The 17043-nt window shown below is 45.3% G+C and overlaps 2 protein-coding genes and 1 long non-coding RNA gene across 3 annotated transcripts; 2 read left to right on the top strand and 1 right to left on the bottom strand.

Moving 5' to 3' along the window:
- Positions 1-8173: 8173 nt before the first annotated feature.
- On the bottom strand, positions 8174-12550 carry LOC139304209 (neutral cholesterol ester hydrolase 1-like). The gene is made up of 5 exons (XM_070928096.1): positions 12416-12550; positions 10709-10931; positions 10424-10493; positions 9444-9615; positions 8174-8794 (listed from the first exon to the last, which is right to left on the bottom strand). The coding sequence occupies exons 1-5, from the start codon at positions 12548-12550 to the stop codon at positions 8174-8176; spliced, it is 1221 nt and encodes a 406-aa protein (XP_070784197.1).
- Positions 9513-11185, top strand: LOC139304210 (uncharacterized). The gene is made up of 3 exons (XR_011599070.1): positions 9513-9611; positions 10417-10513; positions 10682-11185. It is a non-coding gene; the product is annotated as an uncharacterized lncRNA (long non-coding RNA).
- Positions 12551-14126: 1576 nt separating the features above from the next.
- Positions 14127-16634, top strand: LOC139304604 (uncharacterized). The gene is made up of 3 exons (XM_070928533.1): positions 14127-14243; positions 14333-16395; positions 16628-16634. Exons 1-3 carry the CDS (start codon positions 14127-14129, stop codon positions 16632-16634), a joined length of 2187 nt encoding a protein of 728 aa, XP_070784634.1.
- The last annotated feature ends 409 nt before the right edge of the window (positions 16635-17043 follow it).

Consider the following 17043-nt stretch of genomic DNA (forward strand, 5'->3'; position numbering starts at 1 on the left):
TAACGCCAATGAACCGAGCGTCATCTCGTTGCGTCCTCTTCTTCTGCGATGGTATAATGACTTGAGCATTAGCGCCACCTGCTGCTTACCTTGATGAAACAACTCCTAATATTCTCATAACGCGCTTTAATTCGCATTTTCTTCTGCTGAAAATTCTCTTTTTGCAGTTCATTTGTATGGAAACCGGACTATTGGACGTATAAGAATGTAAGAATCCTACGTTTCTCGCTGTAGTATTTTCGGCGGTAAGAAAACACCTCGTGTTGAAGACAAGACGTTGGCAGAACTGCTTGCGGCCCACATTATGGTGGACTTCAGTTGCTTTGATCCGACTAACAATTTGGATGCTTTTAGAGACAGGTGGTGCATTGAACCAGTACAGTGTTCCTTTCTGTTGTTGTTTTTCTTTTGCGGAGTTTAAGACCTTGTTTAATGATGTGTAGGTATGCAGTAGAGCGCTGGCAGTCGAGGAGACTTCAGACTTCTCCCTCTGAGTTTTTTGTTTTGCCAAAGCAATGAAACTTATGAAGCAATAAATCAAAATCAATGGCAAAGAACTTCATCATGCTTCAGGTGGATACGTGTGTGTGTTTATCTGTGTGTTAGTCACGTTTAGTCACAATATAGGGACTCCCCGCTGGTCCTCACAAGGTAAAACATTACATGTTTGGTAGAAATGTGTGAACAGTCGAATAATATTTTCTAATGTTTGTGGAAATAGAAGATTATTCATATGAGCAGACATTATCTATTAAAACTGTGAAAACTAACATGCTCTAAATCTAAGTCTCTCTCTCTGAGTGCATGCCAAGATAAACACCCTGCTAACACACACACACACACACACACACACACACACACACACTGCATTCATTTTATCCCTCCCATTAGAAAGAACGCAGTACTCAGAGCTGAACAATATCACTGATATCTGGCCCAAACACACACACACTCCCACACACACACTCCCACACACACACACACACACACACACTCCCACACACACACTCCCACTCACACACACACGCCTCGCGATGGGAGAGGTTGGACAACTGAGGCGGCCAATGGGCATGCCGGAAACCAGAGAGCTGACCAATGAGAAAGCAGGAAACTTTTGGGGACTTTCCAAAGTTTCCAAACTTTTTTTGGCTTTACTTGCCTTTGTCAGTTTTTTTTATGTTGACGTGTGTGTGTGTGTGTGTGACGGCACTATGGTTGAGGCTACTCGTTCACTGCTTCATTTCATTTCAGGAATCAAGAGTTCAGAGAAATCGAGGAGGCTGCCACTCCCGAGAGAGAGAGAGACCCCCTCCAGATACAATTACTAAAATGTGTGTGGAAGTGTGTGAGTGTAGATGTATGTCATGGTCTAAGTGTGTGTGTGTGTGTGTGTGTGGCTTTATCTGCACATGACAACTACAGCATGGTTTAGGTTTGAAAAATTTTGGTTATTGCAAACCAACTACAGTTACACAGTTAACGTTCAGTACAATCTGAGCTCCTGGATCTTCTGCACGGAAGTCAGACTCATTACACGCCCCCCCCCCCCCCCCCCCCCAGCTTGTTTTTCTTTTCCCCGCTTCCTGAATTGGTACCGAACGTTGGCACTGGATGTAATAAGGACATAATTTCTAGGGAGATTGGCCTGTTCTTCTTTGGTTTGGCCTATATATGCGTTAGTTTAGAGACCCGGGAGGTGTCATGGAGGGAAAAGAACACCATTAGCCCCCCCACCTTCACACTCTCACTCTGGTACAGCTTTAGTTAGATCTCGGACTGAGAGACGTGGCTATACTCTGGGTTTTTTGAGATCAGTGAGATCCCTTTAATGTATCTTACAGGACTGTAAATGTAACTCTGCCGGTGCTGCAGACGTCGTCCAGTTCATAAAAAACTCTGGGCGTCTTCTTCTCCACGACCTCACCCAACGCCTTTGGGATGAGCTGGACCTGAGACCTGGTCACCCACCATCAGTGCTGGACCTGAGACCTGGTCACCCACCATCAGTGCTGGACCTCACCGATGCTCTTGTGCCGCATCCAGGTTGTAAAATCTGTTGGAAAGCCTGAAACCAGAAGAGTGGAGGCTGTTAGAGCTGCAGCTTAATGACCATGATGTTGGAATCACGTGTGTCCACATACTTTTGGACATGTAGTGAAAGTGTGTGTGTGTGTGTGTGTGTGTGTAACATACAGAATGTGTCCTTGTGCAGTTTGAGGCCCACATTGTGGTTTTTCTCTTCCTCCCTACCAATCTTTCTCTGTCCTCCCTCCCTCCCTCCTCTCTTTCCCTTTTTGCACTCTCGCCCTCCCTCGCTCGCCCCCCCCCCCCCCCCCCCCCTCCCTCCCTCCACTCCACCTCTTTCCAAATTGCCTTACACTCCCGTCTCTCTCGCTGCCTGTCAGGAAGAAGTGAACAATATGACCTTGAGTCGCAGCGATAACATTCTCCCTCATGAATTCCCCGCCGCTCCGGCTTTCCTTTCACATTCTCGCCGGCTTGTTTTCGCTCCCGGCGCCTCTGTTTTCCCTAGAAATGATGATCATCTCGGCAGCCGGTGATTAATGAGAAGCACCGGGGGGGCAGGGAGGAAGTCAGACCTTCGCGGGGTCACACACACAGACATACATGCACTAAATATATGTTCACACTGCAGCTGTTTTTATCACAGTCACGTCTGACGTGTGAACTGTGAAAAGCTGCAGGAACTTTTATTCCCTTCTGGACTGAGCGGGGTCGGATATTGAGCTAGTGACCCCCGAACCTGAGCCATCAAGTCTACGCAGACCTCCTATGTGGAGATCTACCTGTGTCGGTTAGGTCATTTTGTTATTTATAGCTCAACTTTCAACTAACGACGAAACACGACGCGGACTTTGTGTCATTATTTACTTTTTCGTTCCAGATCCAGAAACAAACCGTCACCATTTTATACTGACAGTGAACGATCAATCAAACTAAACACCGTTTACTCTTCCCTCAATAATTTAGCACTTCTTGTTTTTTTGTTTCCTTGGATCTTTCTGAAACTGTTTAACAATTCAATTTAATTTAATTTTTTGCAGCTGTGAGCAGCTCCTCCATTTCCTTTGTATCAGATCAAGCCTGTTAAGATTTACATATTTATTTTGTCTTTTTCCGCTCGACACACTCAGAATCTCAAGTGCTTGGATGTAGTCTGGAATTGGGACACAGTGTATGAGTTGGAGAGGAACCCCTGAACGCACCATTTAAGGGGCTGCAAAGGATTAACCAGGCGTTTCCTCTAAATTCAGACAAAAGAAATCTGCATTTCTCAAACTCTGTTGGCTGTTATGACTTTTTTCCCCATCTTGAGTTGCGGACTTTAAAGGATCCACCCTCTGATTTGTGGACAAATTGCATGCTGGGATAATCTCCCTGCTCTGCTGTGACTCTAAATGGGATTAAGTGGTTATGGAAAAAACAATGGCTGAGTGGATACTCATGCTCTCAGTGGTGCGGCCTGTTTGGCAGCAGGCTGCAGCGTTGCAGGCTGACTGTTGCTTCACTGATCTACCACCCACACACACACACACACACACACACACACACACACAGTTTTTGGGGTAATCAAGTCCTGATGGGCAATTGAACGCACACTAATCAAGTGTGTTAGATGTGAGCAGACAGACACTGAGCGTGCCCGGTGGCGCTCCAGATGCAGGTCTGATGATGCAGGTTCAGCTGCTGATGGCACGTAAACACAACACAAACCTGTCTGTCAGGAGAAGCGTGTTCCTGCTCACCTCTCCGCTGCCATTTCTGATCACATGATCTGACAGGCATGTTGCATTCTGTCACGCAAACATCTGATGGGTTTCTGTTTCTCTGCAGGCTTTGACTTGAAGGACGAGTGTTTGTGTGGAAGAAGTGGAGGGCGAAGAAAGACAGAAAGACAAGGCCAAACTGGTTTCTTTGATATCCAGCGAGAGGTGAGGAAACCAAGTTGAGGAGTTTTCTTTTTTCACCAGGATGACAGATGGAGAAAGTCTGGCTGAAGTCTTTCGCTCTGAACGTGCTTTTATTACTTTCCAATATCGCAGGACGTCAGATCACGTTCATAAATCTAAACAAAGGGCTCAAACTCTGAATCCAGGGATTAAAAAAGTATTGACATGTAAATCCATCACAGAAAAACCATTAAGGTTTATGGTGTTCATAAATCTGAGATAAAAACTAGAATAAAAGACACACGATTCATGTGATAAACGATATCCACACTTATTTATAACAGCTGATTTATCTGCGGGAGGCTGGTGTCCAGGTGGAGGATTTGGCGCCATCTCCTGTGTCAGACCTTTATTCTGAAATATCGACCCATAAAAAACTCCTAAAAAATATTTGATGACACGTATAATCTATAAAAAGAGCATATATTTAAAGGATTACTGTATTTATAATACCAAAGGGAATTAACAACTGAGTAAACGATAATAATTGAATAATGATTATGTTTATAAAATAAGAACTATTTTTAATATCTTTAATAACTAATACTTATAGATAGTGACATAATAAACTATAAATGAATAAATAATAGCTGTTTTTAAATGGATATGCAATATTTGTCATATCTGTAATAATGAATAAGTATAATTCACTTTTAAAGTACAACGTAATAATTAATAACTATTGTTACCCATAAAGATAACCATAACTAATAACTTATAACCAAACTATGATTTAGTAACTAATAACAGTGTTTTTAGTAGAAATACTATATATTTGATACCCATGATGACTAATAATAATCATAACTAATAACTGTGCGATATTTATATATTTTTAAAGGAAACACAACATATTTTTGCCTATTATTACTAATAAATAAAATATAGGCTATTGATAACATAATAAGCTATATTTATGAAGGGATTACTCAATTTCTAACATCTGTAATAACTAACGACTTAATAAACCATAACCTAATAGCTAATAACTATATTGGTTATTAGATTTTCACAAAATACACATACAGACTGTTTATTAGAGATATTAACTTCAGTTTATTTCTTAAAAGAGAAAAGTGTGAACGGTGATTTTACGCAGAACAAGAAACAAACGCATCTCAATGTGTCATTAAAATATTTTGTTTTTCATAAATAAAATCACAAAAACAGTAACACGTTGTGTTCAGATACAGCAGCCGACCCTCGGAACTATTAAACTCTTTCACATCACAGTTATCGATTAGTAATTACAGCAAAGAGGAATTCAGTTTCTGTGATTACAAGTTCGACGCGTCTCGAATCACCAAACCACCACATCTGGTGCCATTTTGGAGGTCAGCTGGTGAACCGAATGAGCTCTGCTTCACAGTTAGTTACACAGAAACAGGAAGTTAACTACGTGAACAAAACTACATAAAAACAGCGGGAAAGTTTCCCGCCTACAGAACAATATTCTCATTTATCAGGCAAATATCTGTTCTTTGCATTTTAGAATGATTTACTTCAGTTCATCAATTAACTAACTAATCGTGTGATACATTTAGATTTTTTAAGGGCAAAAAGAAAATAAAACATGGTTCAATTTGCAGAAGAATTAAGATGTTTTTTTTACAAAGCAGCACAGTTTCATTAATACAGATGTTTTCTTTGTGAATCATTTGTTCGGATGTTTAATGGGTTTAGATGTTAGATGCTGTGGCACTTTACATATTTCATTTAGCTTGTTGTAACTCAATAATCTGTCTCGCTCTCAGCTCTAGTCTTCTATCAAGTGCTCTGGTAAAACCTCCAACATGGCCCCCAGAGGACGCCCTCTACAGGCGCTGCTGCACATCGTCTGCAGCACCTCGTGTCCTCGTAGTCACAGTACAGTCCATAAGCACTGACCCCCACAGTATAACACATGTACAGTACAGTATTTAAAAAAAAACATAAAGAAATATTGAGATCCTGCTCCCTACGTACACTAGACTTGTCACAGAAGCCAATAAAACAGCTACTTTATGGGATTTATTAGCGCTGCAGGAGTACATCTGGGGCCAGTTTTGTATATTTGCTCGGCTGCAACGATCTGTTGCACAACCGTACTTATGTTAAAACCTTATTTCTACAGTATTAAACTATATAATGCATAATTTCACGTTAAATGACAGCACTTAGAAACATTCAAAAGTCTTCCTCCACAGTCCCCTCAGTCCTCTCGTCTTTATATTTCACTTTTCACTAGAAAGTGTACAAAATGTGCGCGTCTGGAATTTGCTCACAGAAATCCACATGTTCGGAATAAACTGTCTGGAGTGGTTTCACGGCCCCCTGATAGCCGGTGTTTCGTTTGTTGTTTCTGAATGATGGGAGGCTCCAAAGACCCCACAAGCCAAAGCCGGGTCCGTCTGACGCTCGCTGTCGTCGCTTCATCGTATTCGTTTTGGGCCAGCAGCCGCGAGGGAGGGGGGGGGGGTACATGATAGTCCATTTGGGACCTCTTCTCTCGTGGTGATACAGTAATTCTCGCATACATTTCACAGCTATCATCATCATCATCATCATCATTGCATTGGCCCTGCACTGCAGTGTGAGGGATACTTTCAAACATACAATATTGCACAATCCAGTGAGTATAGACAGATGTGAACTCTGGCATACTTTTACCACACACACACACACACACACACACACACACACACACACACACACACAGCAGGCCAGACAAGGTTACAGTGTGTGTGTGTGTGTGTGTGTGTGTGAGCAGTTTCAGTGTCTCAGTGCATCATAAAAGAATAAAAGCTGAAGATAACTTCTGAGTGACTTTGACCTCTAAAACCGGTCAGATTAGCAGAAAACTGAAGGCTCATCATTTCCAGTTTTTACAGAAAGATACTGGAGTTCGTTTTTTTATTTTTTTTTTTAAAGGAGCAGTTTTAATAGATTTTTTAATAAGATTTTCTTTCCCCAGATGTTGTTGGATGTTTTCCTGCTTCAGTTTACAGTAAACGAGGACGGATCAGAGAATGATAACAGAAACAAAACGTGAATGAGCTGCAATTTTCACCCAAACCTTTGTATCTTTGATGTTTTAAAAACACATTTCAGCTGTTTATTATATTCCAAAATACACTAAAATGGCCACTGAGGATTCTCAACTCAGACACGCTGGCTGGCGTCTTGATGTTTTGTAACGGGCAGTATGACCGGACACCTCTGATGCAGTTTGTTTCGTGATTTGATCTGTGACATTTCTGATTTGTAAGGATCTCGGTGTTTAAAAATAACATTTTAGGAAAATCCAAACAAAAAAAAAGTCTATCTATTTACATCAGTAATACTTGGATGTTAATGATGTTTCATTCTGCAGAGGAACAGTCAACGACGCCTCGCAGCCTTTACGTGAACTCCTGGATTCTGTTTCTTTTGGAAATAACGAGCCTTAAGTATTCTGTCATTCTCCACAAGGTTGCATTGGATTTAAGTGTGGAAGCGTCACTTTCTTTGGTTTCATTTGAATGGAAATGTTTTGGTTTCAGGGTTCAGTGATGACGCTTTGTGATCCACTTGACTCGAGAGATTCCTCGGCTACGCTGCGTTGACGAACCTGCTTTTAAAGTTTGAGAAATAATCGCCGCACGTCCACAAGATGAAAGTCTGACGTGGTCTTAACATCAACACTTCTATACATTTAGTTATGTTTACTGCAAAATCAGAAGTTCTCAAGTAAAGGTTTTCTGGTGTCTGTCAGGGAGGGTTCGGCCCTGACTCGCCCCCTAGTGGATACATCTTTGAATCACACTAAATATGCAGGATTATGTGTTCACGTTGCAGCTGCTTGTCAACACGTACACGTTGGTAAAAAGCAAGAACATCATGAGCCTTTGAGTTGATTTGTTGGTTTCCATGTTTTTAAATTTGACTTATTACGCAGACGCTCTGATCCGAAGCGGCGGATGTTTTCGTCTTTAGTTTGTTGTTTTGTTCGGGACACGTTGCTGCTGACGGATACAGATCCAATCTACTGATCAGATTTTTTAACTAGCAGTCCTTTTCGCCCCCACATGGATTACATTTCTGATAACCAAAGACATGTCTCCTCTCCGCAGATCCAACAAAGAGTTCTCTGAAGTACCAGACTTTCTGCTCCAGGACATCTTTGGTGCCACAAACAATTTCTACAAATCCTGGGTGGAAAGGGTCTGGAGCTCTTTGATTGTCTACAGATTCTGGTCCAGCCAGTTGATGTAGTTGTTCATGCTCCTCTGTCCAACACTAGACATCAATGGCAGGAAGGCAAACACCATGCAGCCGTGAAAACCGTCCTCGTAGTGATCACTGGTCACCGTGACGCCGGCGTCCTGCAGGCGCCTGGCGTACATCAACCCGTCATCCCTCAGCACGTCAAACTCACAGGTCATCACGTACGCTTTAGGCGTCCTACCCAGAACCCCCTGCTCCGCCAGCAGCGGTGCAGCCCTCACGTCCATCAGCTCCGGCACCTCACCCATCACCCCCGGCGATCCCGTTTCTTTGACAACCGGCCGGAAGTGCCTCCTGCGTTCAGCCGGGAGCAAAGCGGTCCAGTCCAGCTTGGAGCGGGTGTCGGCGCTGATGGCCGGCTGGTCCAGGGAGCTGTGGTTGTTAGCGAGCAGGAGGGGCTCCAGGGAGGAGTCGGCGCCCAGGTACTGCAGCCAGAAACGAGCCATGACAGGCCTGTAGAGGATGGGCACGGCCCGGTTCTGCTGGTAGGACGGGGTGTAGAAGTCCAGCGCCTGCAGCACCGGGTAGATCAACGCCTGGACCTTGAACTTCACTGTCAGACCGTCATCTGAGCCGAGCTGTGGACACAGTCAGGTTTTAGACTACAGTCCAGCTGAGATGAGTCTGAGGGCCAATATCAACTGAAATATCAATATTTAACATCTTAAGGCCACTTTTTATGTGATTGCAGCATCTTTTAAATTATTCTTTTGATGTACGTCTGCTTTTTTTTCTGTGTTTCTTTCAGCAAATTCATCTCAGTGTCCTTTGGATCGATGAAGGGAGGGTTGCAACGTGCACTGTTGAGTGCCACAGTGTGTATTTAACTCTTCTCAGGGGACGCCAAAGTAAAACATGTTTAAAATTCAACACATAGTGCCTTTTAGCTTCCTTTGTTTCATCACCTGTCTTGCTGAGAGGGTGTAAAACGCCTCTGGAACACCATTTTTCACTAATACTCCCAAACTAAGAGTGCTAGCAGTTTCTGGCAGAACTAACCCACATCCCAGCCTCTCCTGAGAGCTTCCCTCGTCTGCACTGTAACAGCTGATTAAACCGGGCTGAGCTGCCGTTTGCTTTCATCTGGGTATCAGTACTACCCGCCCATGAGCTAGCTGAGTGGCTTATTTAGCACCGGGGAGGAGAAACTGCAGGACGCTGAGCCTCTTATGCTTTTAGATGAAGAATTTAAAAAGAAATGTGTGTGTTATGTGTTTGTTTTCATACCTCCTGTGCCACAGCGGCGGCCAGGTTTCCCCCGGCGCTGTCTCCAGACACACACACCCTCTCTGGGTCGATGCCGTAGCGCTCTAAAACCTGAGAGGACAGGAAAGCCCGTGACGCCGCTAACGCATCGTGGTACTGATCTGGGAACACCGCCTCAGGAGCAAGACGGTAACTATAGCAACAGGACATCATAGGAAGACAAAAATATTTCTATTACATAACAGGACGGCGGTGGTGCAGCAGGGTTTGTTTTTGAGGAACTCGTTGGTTTAAATGTATTTAAACAGAACGTTTCCAAGCATTTTAATTCTGATGCAAATGGATGTAATATGATATGAAGTTATTATGATAAAAAGTGACAAAATGAAAATAAGCTAGACTGCCAGACCCCATTGAAGTAATTCATAAAATTACATTTTTCATTTCTAAATTCAGATTTTCAACGTTTTCATCAAACTCAAAAAGGCACACTAACTTTCAGCCACGTCTCATGGCCTTCATCAGCTAAGATAAGATAAGATGAGCCTTTATTGATGCCCAGACGGGAAATTCAGCTGTTGCAACAGCAGCAGAAATATGTCCAGATACACAGAGAAAGTGAAAAATAAATAATAAGATGTATATAAAACTAAAATAAGAATAAAAGTGAAACATAGAAACTATACGAGTCAGCAAGTCTAATATATGTAAGAAGTGTACACCAGACTAATATATAATATGATTAAGTAATGATACTTAATGTTTGTCTGTATTAACATAGAAATATTATATATAATGTAATAAAGCAGTATAACATATTAACATAATATAGTATGGGATACAGTGTGTAGTGTAAGGTGAATGCAGTAATATAGCATCACATGATAAACTTGCTGACATCAATCATGGAGATAATCAGCAACACATCAACAACTAGCAGCCTCATTCCAACGTTTCTGTCTTCTAAACTCGATGATTTGCTGTAACGTGACAGAACTTACTCGACAGACATGACCACGGAGTCCAGGTCCTCCGCCATTTTCCGACAAAGACGGTCGTATGATCGCATCCCTGTGAAGCAGGTGGACTCGGTGAGCGACACTGACATCATGTAAACAGTCTTACATCATGTTCCACAGTGAAGCGTGTTAACGCAGAATGCTGACTTTTGTTTTCTCCTTTATTTATTTATTTTTTTATCAGACTCACAGTTGATGCTGGAAAATCAAAACATAAACAACAATCCTCTTTTTCTGCAGCTGTCAAGAGTTTTAAAATCAACTCACGGCCGCTGCCAAGAGCCCATCCTCCACCGTGGAAATACAGGACCCCCCTCTTCAGCTGCTTCCCCCCCGTCGGCTGGAAGACTCGGGCGGGCACGCCGCCCAGGGTTGAGTCAGTGACGTGAACGGCGGGGCAGGAGCGAGCCTCGATCACCTCCACCCAGGACACCACCTGGTTCAGCAGGTGGACCCGATGGCACACACCCAGCGCGTGAGCCACGTCACTCTGGAAATACAAACCGTTACTACATGAGTTTCCTACACCTGAGAGGACACAGTTCTGACTCCTGCAGACACCGACATCAAAACTTTACTGACAGAAAAGAAGTCTTCGGCTGTCAAAGCAACTTGAGTACTCAGATCTTGTACTTAAGTCCTGCATTCAAATTCTTACTTACTAAAAGTACAAAGGTATTAGCATCAAAACATACTTAAAATACCAGGGATCAATAATCATAATTGATCTTAATCTATACTATTATATCCTAATTTATCTGTTGACATGTTTTGTATTATCTGAATCTGCAAAGTGAAATCAAATAAAAGTTAATAAATAAAAGTAGTGGAGTAGAAGTATAAAGTAGCAGATAATTGAGTTACTTTCCTGGTTTTACCCTAAAACCTTCGACTTGTATCTAGAGGCGATCTGTCTCTGGAGCTGCTCCCTGCCATCACGTTAAAATCACGTTAAACACACGTTAAACACATTAGAATGAGGTGGGGAGGAAACACACCCAGCAGTGCTGCAGGGAAAGAAAGAGCGGGGTGTGAAAACCTGTTGCACTGCATGACGCATACGATTATAAGACTTGGAGCTGCTGTTGAAAGCAGCTTAAAGTTAAAACATATACACGTTACGCAGCTCTGTTACGTGTGTCACACGCTGTATCAGACAGGTTAAAGGGCGTTCAGCAGCAGGGTCAAAGGTCATCATCTTGTTGCACCTTGCACCTGTGGGCTCAGTCGAGTACCTGCGACCGCAACACCCTTCAGTCTGTTCTGTTTAGTTCGAGCATACCTCACATGCTTTGTGATAACGCATTATTCAGATAATCCAGCGTGTTTTTAAACAGCTTATTTAGCTTCAAATCAGAGAGTTTTCTTTGGCCTTAATCATTCAACTGATGCAGTTTTCACTGGACATTAATGTATATATATATATATATATATATATATATATCTTTTATTATACTGTCTCCGTTAATTCCCAGCCCTGTTGTGTTGTATTCTATTCTATTATTTTCTATTAAAGTGTAGTATAGTACATTATAGTATGTAGTATTCTGTTAGTATGTTACAGTATTCTAGTCTGTTCAGTTGTGTAATAGCAACAACTCTGAATACTGAGTTTTACTGTGGTATGTTGTTGTGTTAAATATGCTGAATTTAATGATTTCAAAATGTTCTTATCTGTAATATCAAACTGTGTTATATATCCCTTCTCTGTGCCACCTTATGATATCCTACAAATACCTATGCTGTGCCGATATTGCTGTTACGGTGTGCTACTACATGCCACCTGTGAACTATCCTGTTTTATGCCATTGTTTTCAGTATTTTACAGATATTCTTGTGTCTTTACTCGGTTATTCTGCAACACTCAGTTTTTGTTGTGTAGTCTCTTGTTTTCTGTCCCTGACGGCTCTCTGCCTCCCCTCACATCAACCTGTCCTCCTCTGCTCTCCTGTGGGCGCATCCTTCAGCTCTCACCGCCTGCATGAAGCTCCGGAACAGCGCGTCCAGCAGCATCAGCTTCCACGGCTCGCTCACGCCGCTCGGTAACGGCAGGTAGACGTAGTAGGCGGCCGCCGACATCAGCACGGCTCCGGCCAAACGGAGCCTCATCGCGGCGGAGTGTACCTGCTTTAAGCCTACCGTTCATTCGGGGTTACACTCCCCGGATCCAAGTGTTCGGTGGCTCCGCCAGGGATCGACGAAACACGGAGGAATGACCTTGATTTCAAAATAAAAGCCGGATTTTAGATTTTCGGTCGATCTCAGCGGCGACGGCGAACAATTTACTAAATTGCTCTTATTTTGAAATATCCTTCCAGGAAATAGTGTTTGCATTGCGTAATGTGACGGCTGACGGGAAGTGTAGTTCTTCTGATAGTATTAATAAAAAACTGTATTTACAATTAAAAGTGCTGACAAAAACTCATCCGAGTTTTATGTTTATGTTTGGTTTTGACAATGTCGTTCATAAAAATATAATATAACATTATATATAATATATATATATATATATATAATATATATATACATAATATATATATACATACACACCACTGTCACTGTTTCCTGCTGTGATTGCTACAATTGCTCTTGTATAGTTTTTAACTTCTATTGTTATATATACCTCTAATTTTTATTTATTTATTTATCTTGTGCTGCTGCAACATCTGAATTTCTCCTCTGGGGATCAATAAAGGCTTATTTTATCTTAATTTTAAATACACACATTTAACATTACAAAATATGCTAATCTGGAATTATGATCGGTCATCATTATGTTCATCCTTCCTCCGTTTGATTCATTAAATGTCCACCAAATATAATCATGAAATTGAAGTATCTTTGAGAATCCAATTTTAAATAAAATTTAAAGGTTTAACAACCAGATAACAAATATCTGTCTGATTAATTATGCATGTGTGTGTTTATCAGTGAAGTCCAGCAGAAAGTTCCATTTCCCTGTACTCAGTCAAGCATTACTTTACTGTTGATGAAGTTTTATGATCGGAGTTTATTCTGCTTGCTTCTGGATATTTACTAAATTCATATTTTGTTATATATTTTAAGTTTATTCAAGTTAAGATCCATCATGTTAAGTGCCTGAAATAACACATAATGATGAAGCTGACCAGATACTTGTACTCACATATCTACTTGGTTGGGCTGTTGGACTATGAGGAGGACACATCTAGATTCCCATAGTCAAGAAATAAAATGCAAAAAGCCTCTCAGCTAGCATTTTTCCTATGATGCAGTGGACCTCTCCTGTCAGTTAACTACACACACCTGTGTCCAGTTAATCAGCAAGGTAAGAGGGGACAGCTTATAAAGAGCTCCAGTGTTACTTCAGTCACTTATTGTTTTCAGACTGGTTCAGTTGTGTAGTTTGCTGACTGAGTTTACTGCTTCACTGGCCTACAACTGTGGCTGGAGCCATGGGGTTTCTCTTAAGGTAAGTTTTAAGGTTTGTTTTTTTTAACTTGTTTGCTCAACTCATTATTACAGCACATAGTAACTTGAGGATGTCTTGTCCAGATGGTTGGTGTTGTCCTTGCTAGCTGTTGGAAGACATCAAACAAATGGTAAGTTAGTCAAGTTGTGAAACTACTTAATTGGTTGTATGCATGGACCTAAAATATTTGTTTAACAGCTTACAGTCTTGGATCTACTGACAAGTATGGAGATAATGTGCCAGTCACAGGCTATCAACCAGATTCACATAGCGTTAACACTGGAGACACATCTTCATGGAGCACTGGGCCAATTGGTGGTGGTGATTCGACCTCAAATGCAAATGAGGCAAGTACCTACCGTTACCAGCCTGAAGCTGAATCACAGGAACCAAACTACCAATCTGTACCAGAAATCCAGTATTACCCTCAACCGCCACAGGTAGCAGAGTCTGTTTATCAGCCCCAGCAGCCTCCAGTGACTAGCTACCTGCCCCAGCAGCCGCAGGTTCCCCAGCAGCCGCAGGTTCCCCAGCAGCCGCAGGTTCCCCAGCAGCCGCAGGTTCCCCAGCAGCCGCAGGTTCCCCAGGTTCAGCAGCAGCCGCTGCAGGTTCCCCAGCAGCCGCAGGTTCCCCAGGTTCAGCAGCAGCAGCAGCAGCCGCTGCAGGTTCCCCAGCAGCCGCAGGTTCCCCAGGTTCAGCAGCAGCAGCCGCTGCAGGTTCCGCAGCAGCAGCCGCAGGTTCCCCAGGTTCAGCAGCAGCAGCCGCTGCAGGTTCCGCAGCAGCAGCCGCAGGTTCCCCAGGTTCCGCAGCAGCAGCCGCAGGTTCCCCAGGTTCCGCAGCAGCAGCCGCTGCAGGTTCCCCAGGTTCCGCAGCAGCCGCTGCAGGTTCCCCAGCAGCAGCAGGTTCCCCAGGTTCCGCAGCCGCAGGTTCCCCAGGTTCTGCAGCAGCAGCCGCAGGTTCCCCAGGTTCCGCTGCAGCAGCCACTGCAGCAGCCGCAGCAGGTTCCGCAGCAGCAGCCCCAGGTGCCCCAGGTTCCCCAGGTTCCGCAGCAGCAGCCCCAGGTGCCCCAGGTTCCGCAGCAGCAGCCCCAGGTGCCCCAGGTTCCGCAGCAGCAGCCCCAGGTGCCCCAGGTGCCCCAGGTTCCGCAGCAGCAGCCCCAGGTGCCCCAGGTTCCCCAGCAGCCTAGCTACCCGGCCAAGCGGCCCCAGGTTCCCCAGCAGCCTAGCTACCCTAGCTACCCCCAGCAGCCTAGTTACCCGGCCAAGCGGCCCCAGGTTCCCCAGCAGCCTAGCTACCCTAGCTACCCCCAGCAGCCTAGCTACCCGGCCAAGCGGCCGCAGGTTCCCCAGGCACTGCAGCAGCCACAGGTTCCCCAGCAGCCTGGCTACCCGGCCAAGCGGCCCCAGGTTCCCCAGCAGCCTAGCTACCCTAGCTACCCCCAGCAGCCTAGCTACCCGGCCAAGCGGCCGCAGGTTCCCCAGCAGCCTAGCTACCCGGCCAAGCGGCCGCAGGTTCCCCAGCAGCCTAGCTACCCGGCCAAGCGGCCGCAGGTTCCCCAGCAGCCTAGCTACCCGGCCAAGCGGCCGCAGGTTCCCCAGCAGCCTAGCTACCCGGCCAAGCGGCCGCAGGTTCCCCAGGCACTGCAGCAGCCGCAGGTGCCCCAGCAGCCTAGCTACCCGGCCAAGCGGCCGCAGGTGCCCCAGCAGCCTAGCTACCCGGCCAAGCGGCCGCAGGTGCCCCAGGCACTGCAGCAGCTGCAGGTGCCCCAGCAGCCTAGCTACCCCCAGGTGCCCCAGCAGCCTAGCTACCCGGCCAAGCGGCCCCAGGTGCCCCAGGTGCCCCAGCAGCCTAGCTACCCGGCCAAGCGGCCCCAGGTGCCCCAGGTGCCCCAGCAGCCTAGCTACCCGGCCAAGCGGCCCCAGGTTCCCCAGGTGCCCCAGGTGCCCCAGCAGCCTAGCTACCCGGCCAAGCGGCCCCAGGTTCCCCAGGTTCCCCAGGTGCCCCAGCAGCCTAGCTACCCGGCCAAGCGGCCCCAGGTTCCCCAGGTTCCCCAGGTGCCCCAGCAGCCTAGCTACCCGGCCAAGCGGCCCCAGGTTCCCCAGCAGCCTAGCTACCCGGCCAAGCAGCAGCCTAGCTACCGGCCACGCTACCGGCCCCGCTACCAGCGCCAGCAGCCCCAGAGACCGCAGGTGCCCCAGCAGCCCCGCTACCAGCGCCAGCAGCCCCAGAGACCGCAGGTGCCCCAGCAGCCCCGCTACCAGCGCCAGCAGCCCCAGAGACCGCAGGTGCCCCAGCAGCCCCGCTACCGGACCCAGCAGCCCCGCTACCAGCGCCAGCAGCCACAGAGGGCGCAGGTGCCCAAGCAGCCTCAGCAGCCCAACTACCAGCCCCAGCAGCCTTGGATCAGTTATTCACCCCAGCAGTTCCAGGTTTCTGAGCAGCCACGCTACAATAATTATCCAACTTTTGCCCAAGAAGTCACTCCCCAAATGGCTCCAAATGGGTAAGCTGTGATCATGCTGCATTTCCAGTAGGAAGATTGGCAGAATCAGTGACTAATCTGGCCAACTTTAACTTCTTCCAGACGCGGCACCTCTGGAGTTTATGGTAACAACATTGGGAATGGCTATGGACTTGGCTCAAATCCAGAGGTGCAATGGGCAGGGTATGTATTTAACTCAGCAATCACATGATTTAAGTTTTCAGATACTGATTTTCCTTTTTTTTCTGTTTAGGTACTAGAACACTGAAGATGCCTCAAAGACTGCTTTCAACTGAGCCATTATATTGACTTGTCAAGTTAAAATAAACTAACCTTGTATTCTGTAATCTCTTGACACAATCTTTTGTTTTTTTTTGGGGGGCATTTTGTTGGTCCATTAGAGATCCAACAGGTGGGAGATGGAGGGGTGACAACAGCTCAGTATCATGTTCAGTTTGCTCATGCACGTAAGTTGCCTGCAATGAGGCAGCCCACTGACCATTTCACTAGCTAAATGGGGTTTCTGGTCGGACTTAACAACTTTCATTTAAAACGTAAATTTATCACCTGCTTAATCCAGTCGTATTTCCTTTTCTAAGAGATTCTGGATGAGGCTCGTACACCAGGTTATACACTAATGCTAGTTTCATACCTGCTGTAAGGGTGTAA

This window comes from Enoplosus armatus, chromosome 21 (assembly GCF_043641665.1).
Source record: "Enoplosus armatus isolate fEnoArm2 chromosome 21, fEnoArm2.hap1, whole genome shotgun sequence".
Taxonomy (NCBI): Eukaryota; Metazoa; Chordata; class Actinopteri; order Centrarchiformes; family Enoplosidae; genus Enoplosus; species Enoplosus armatus.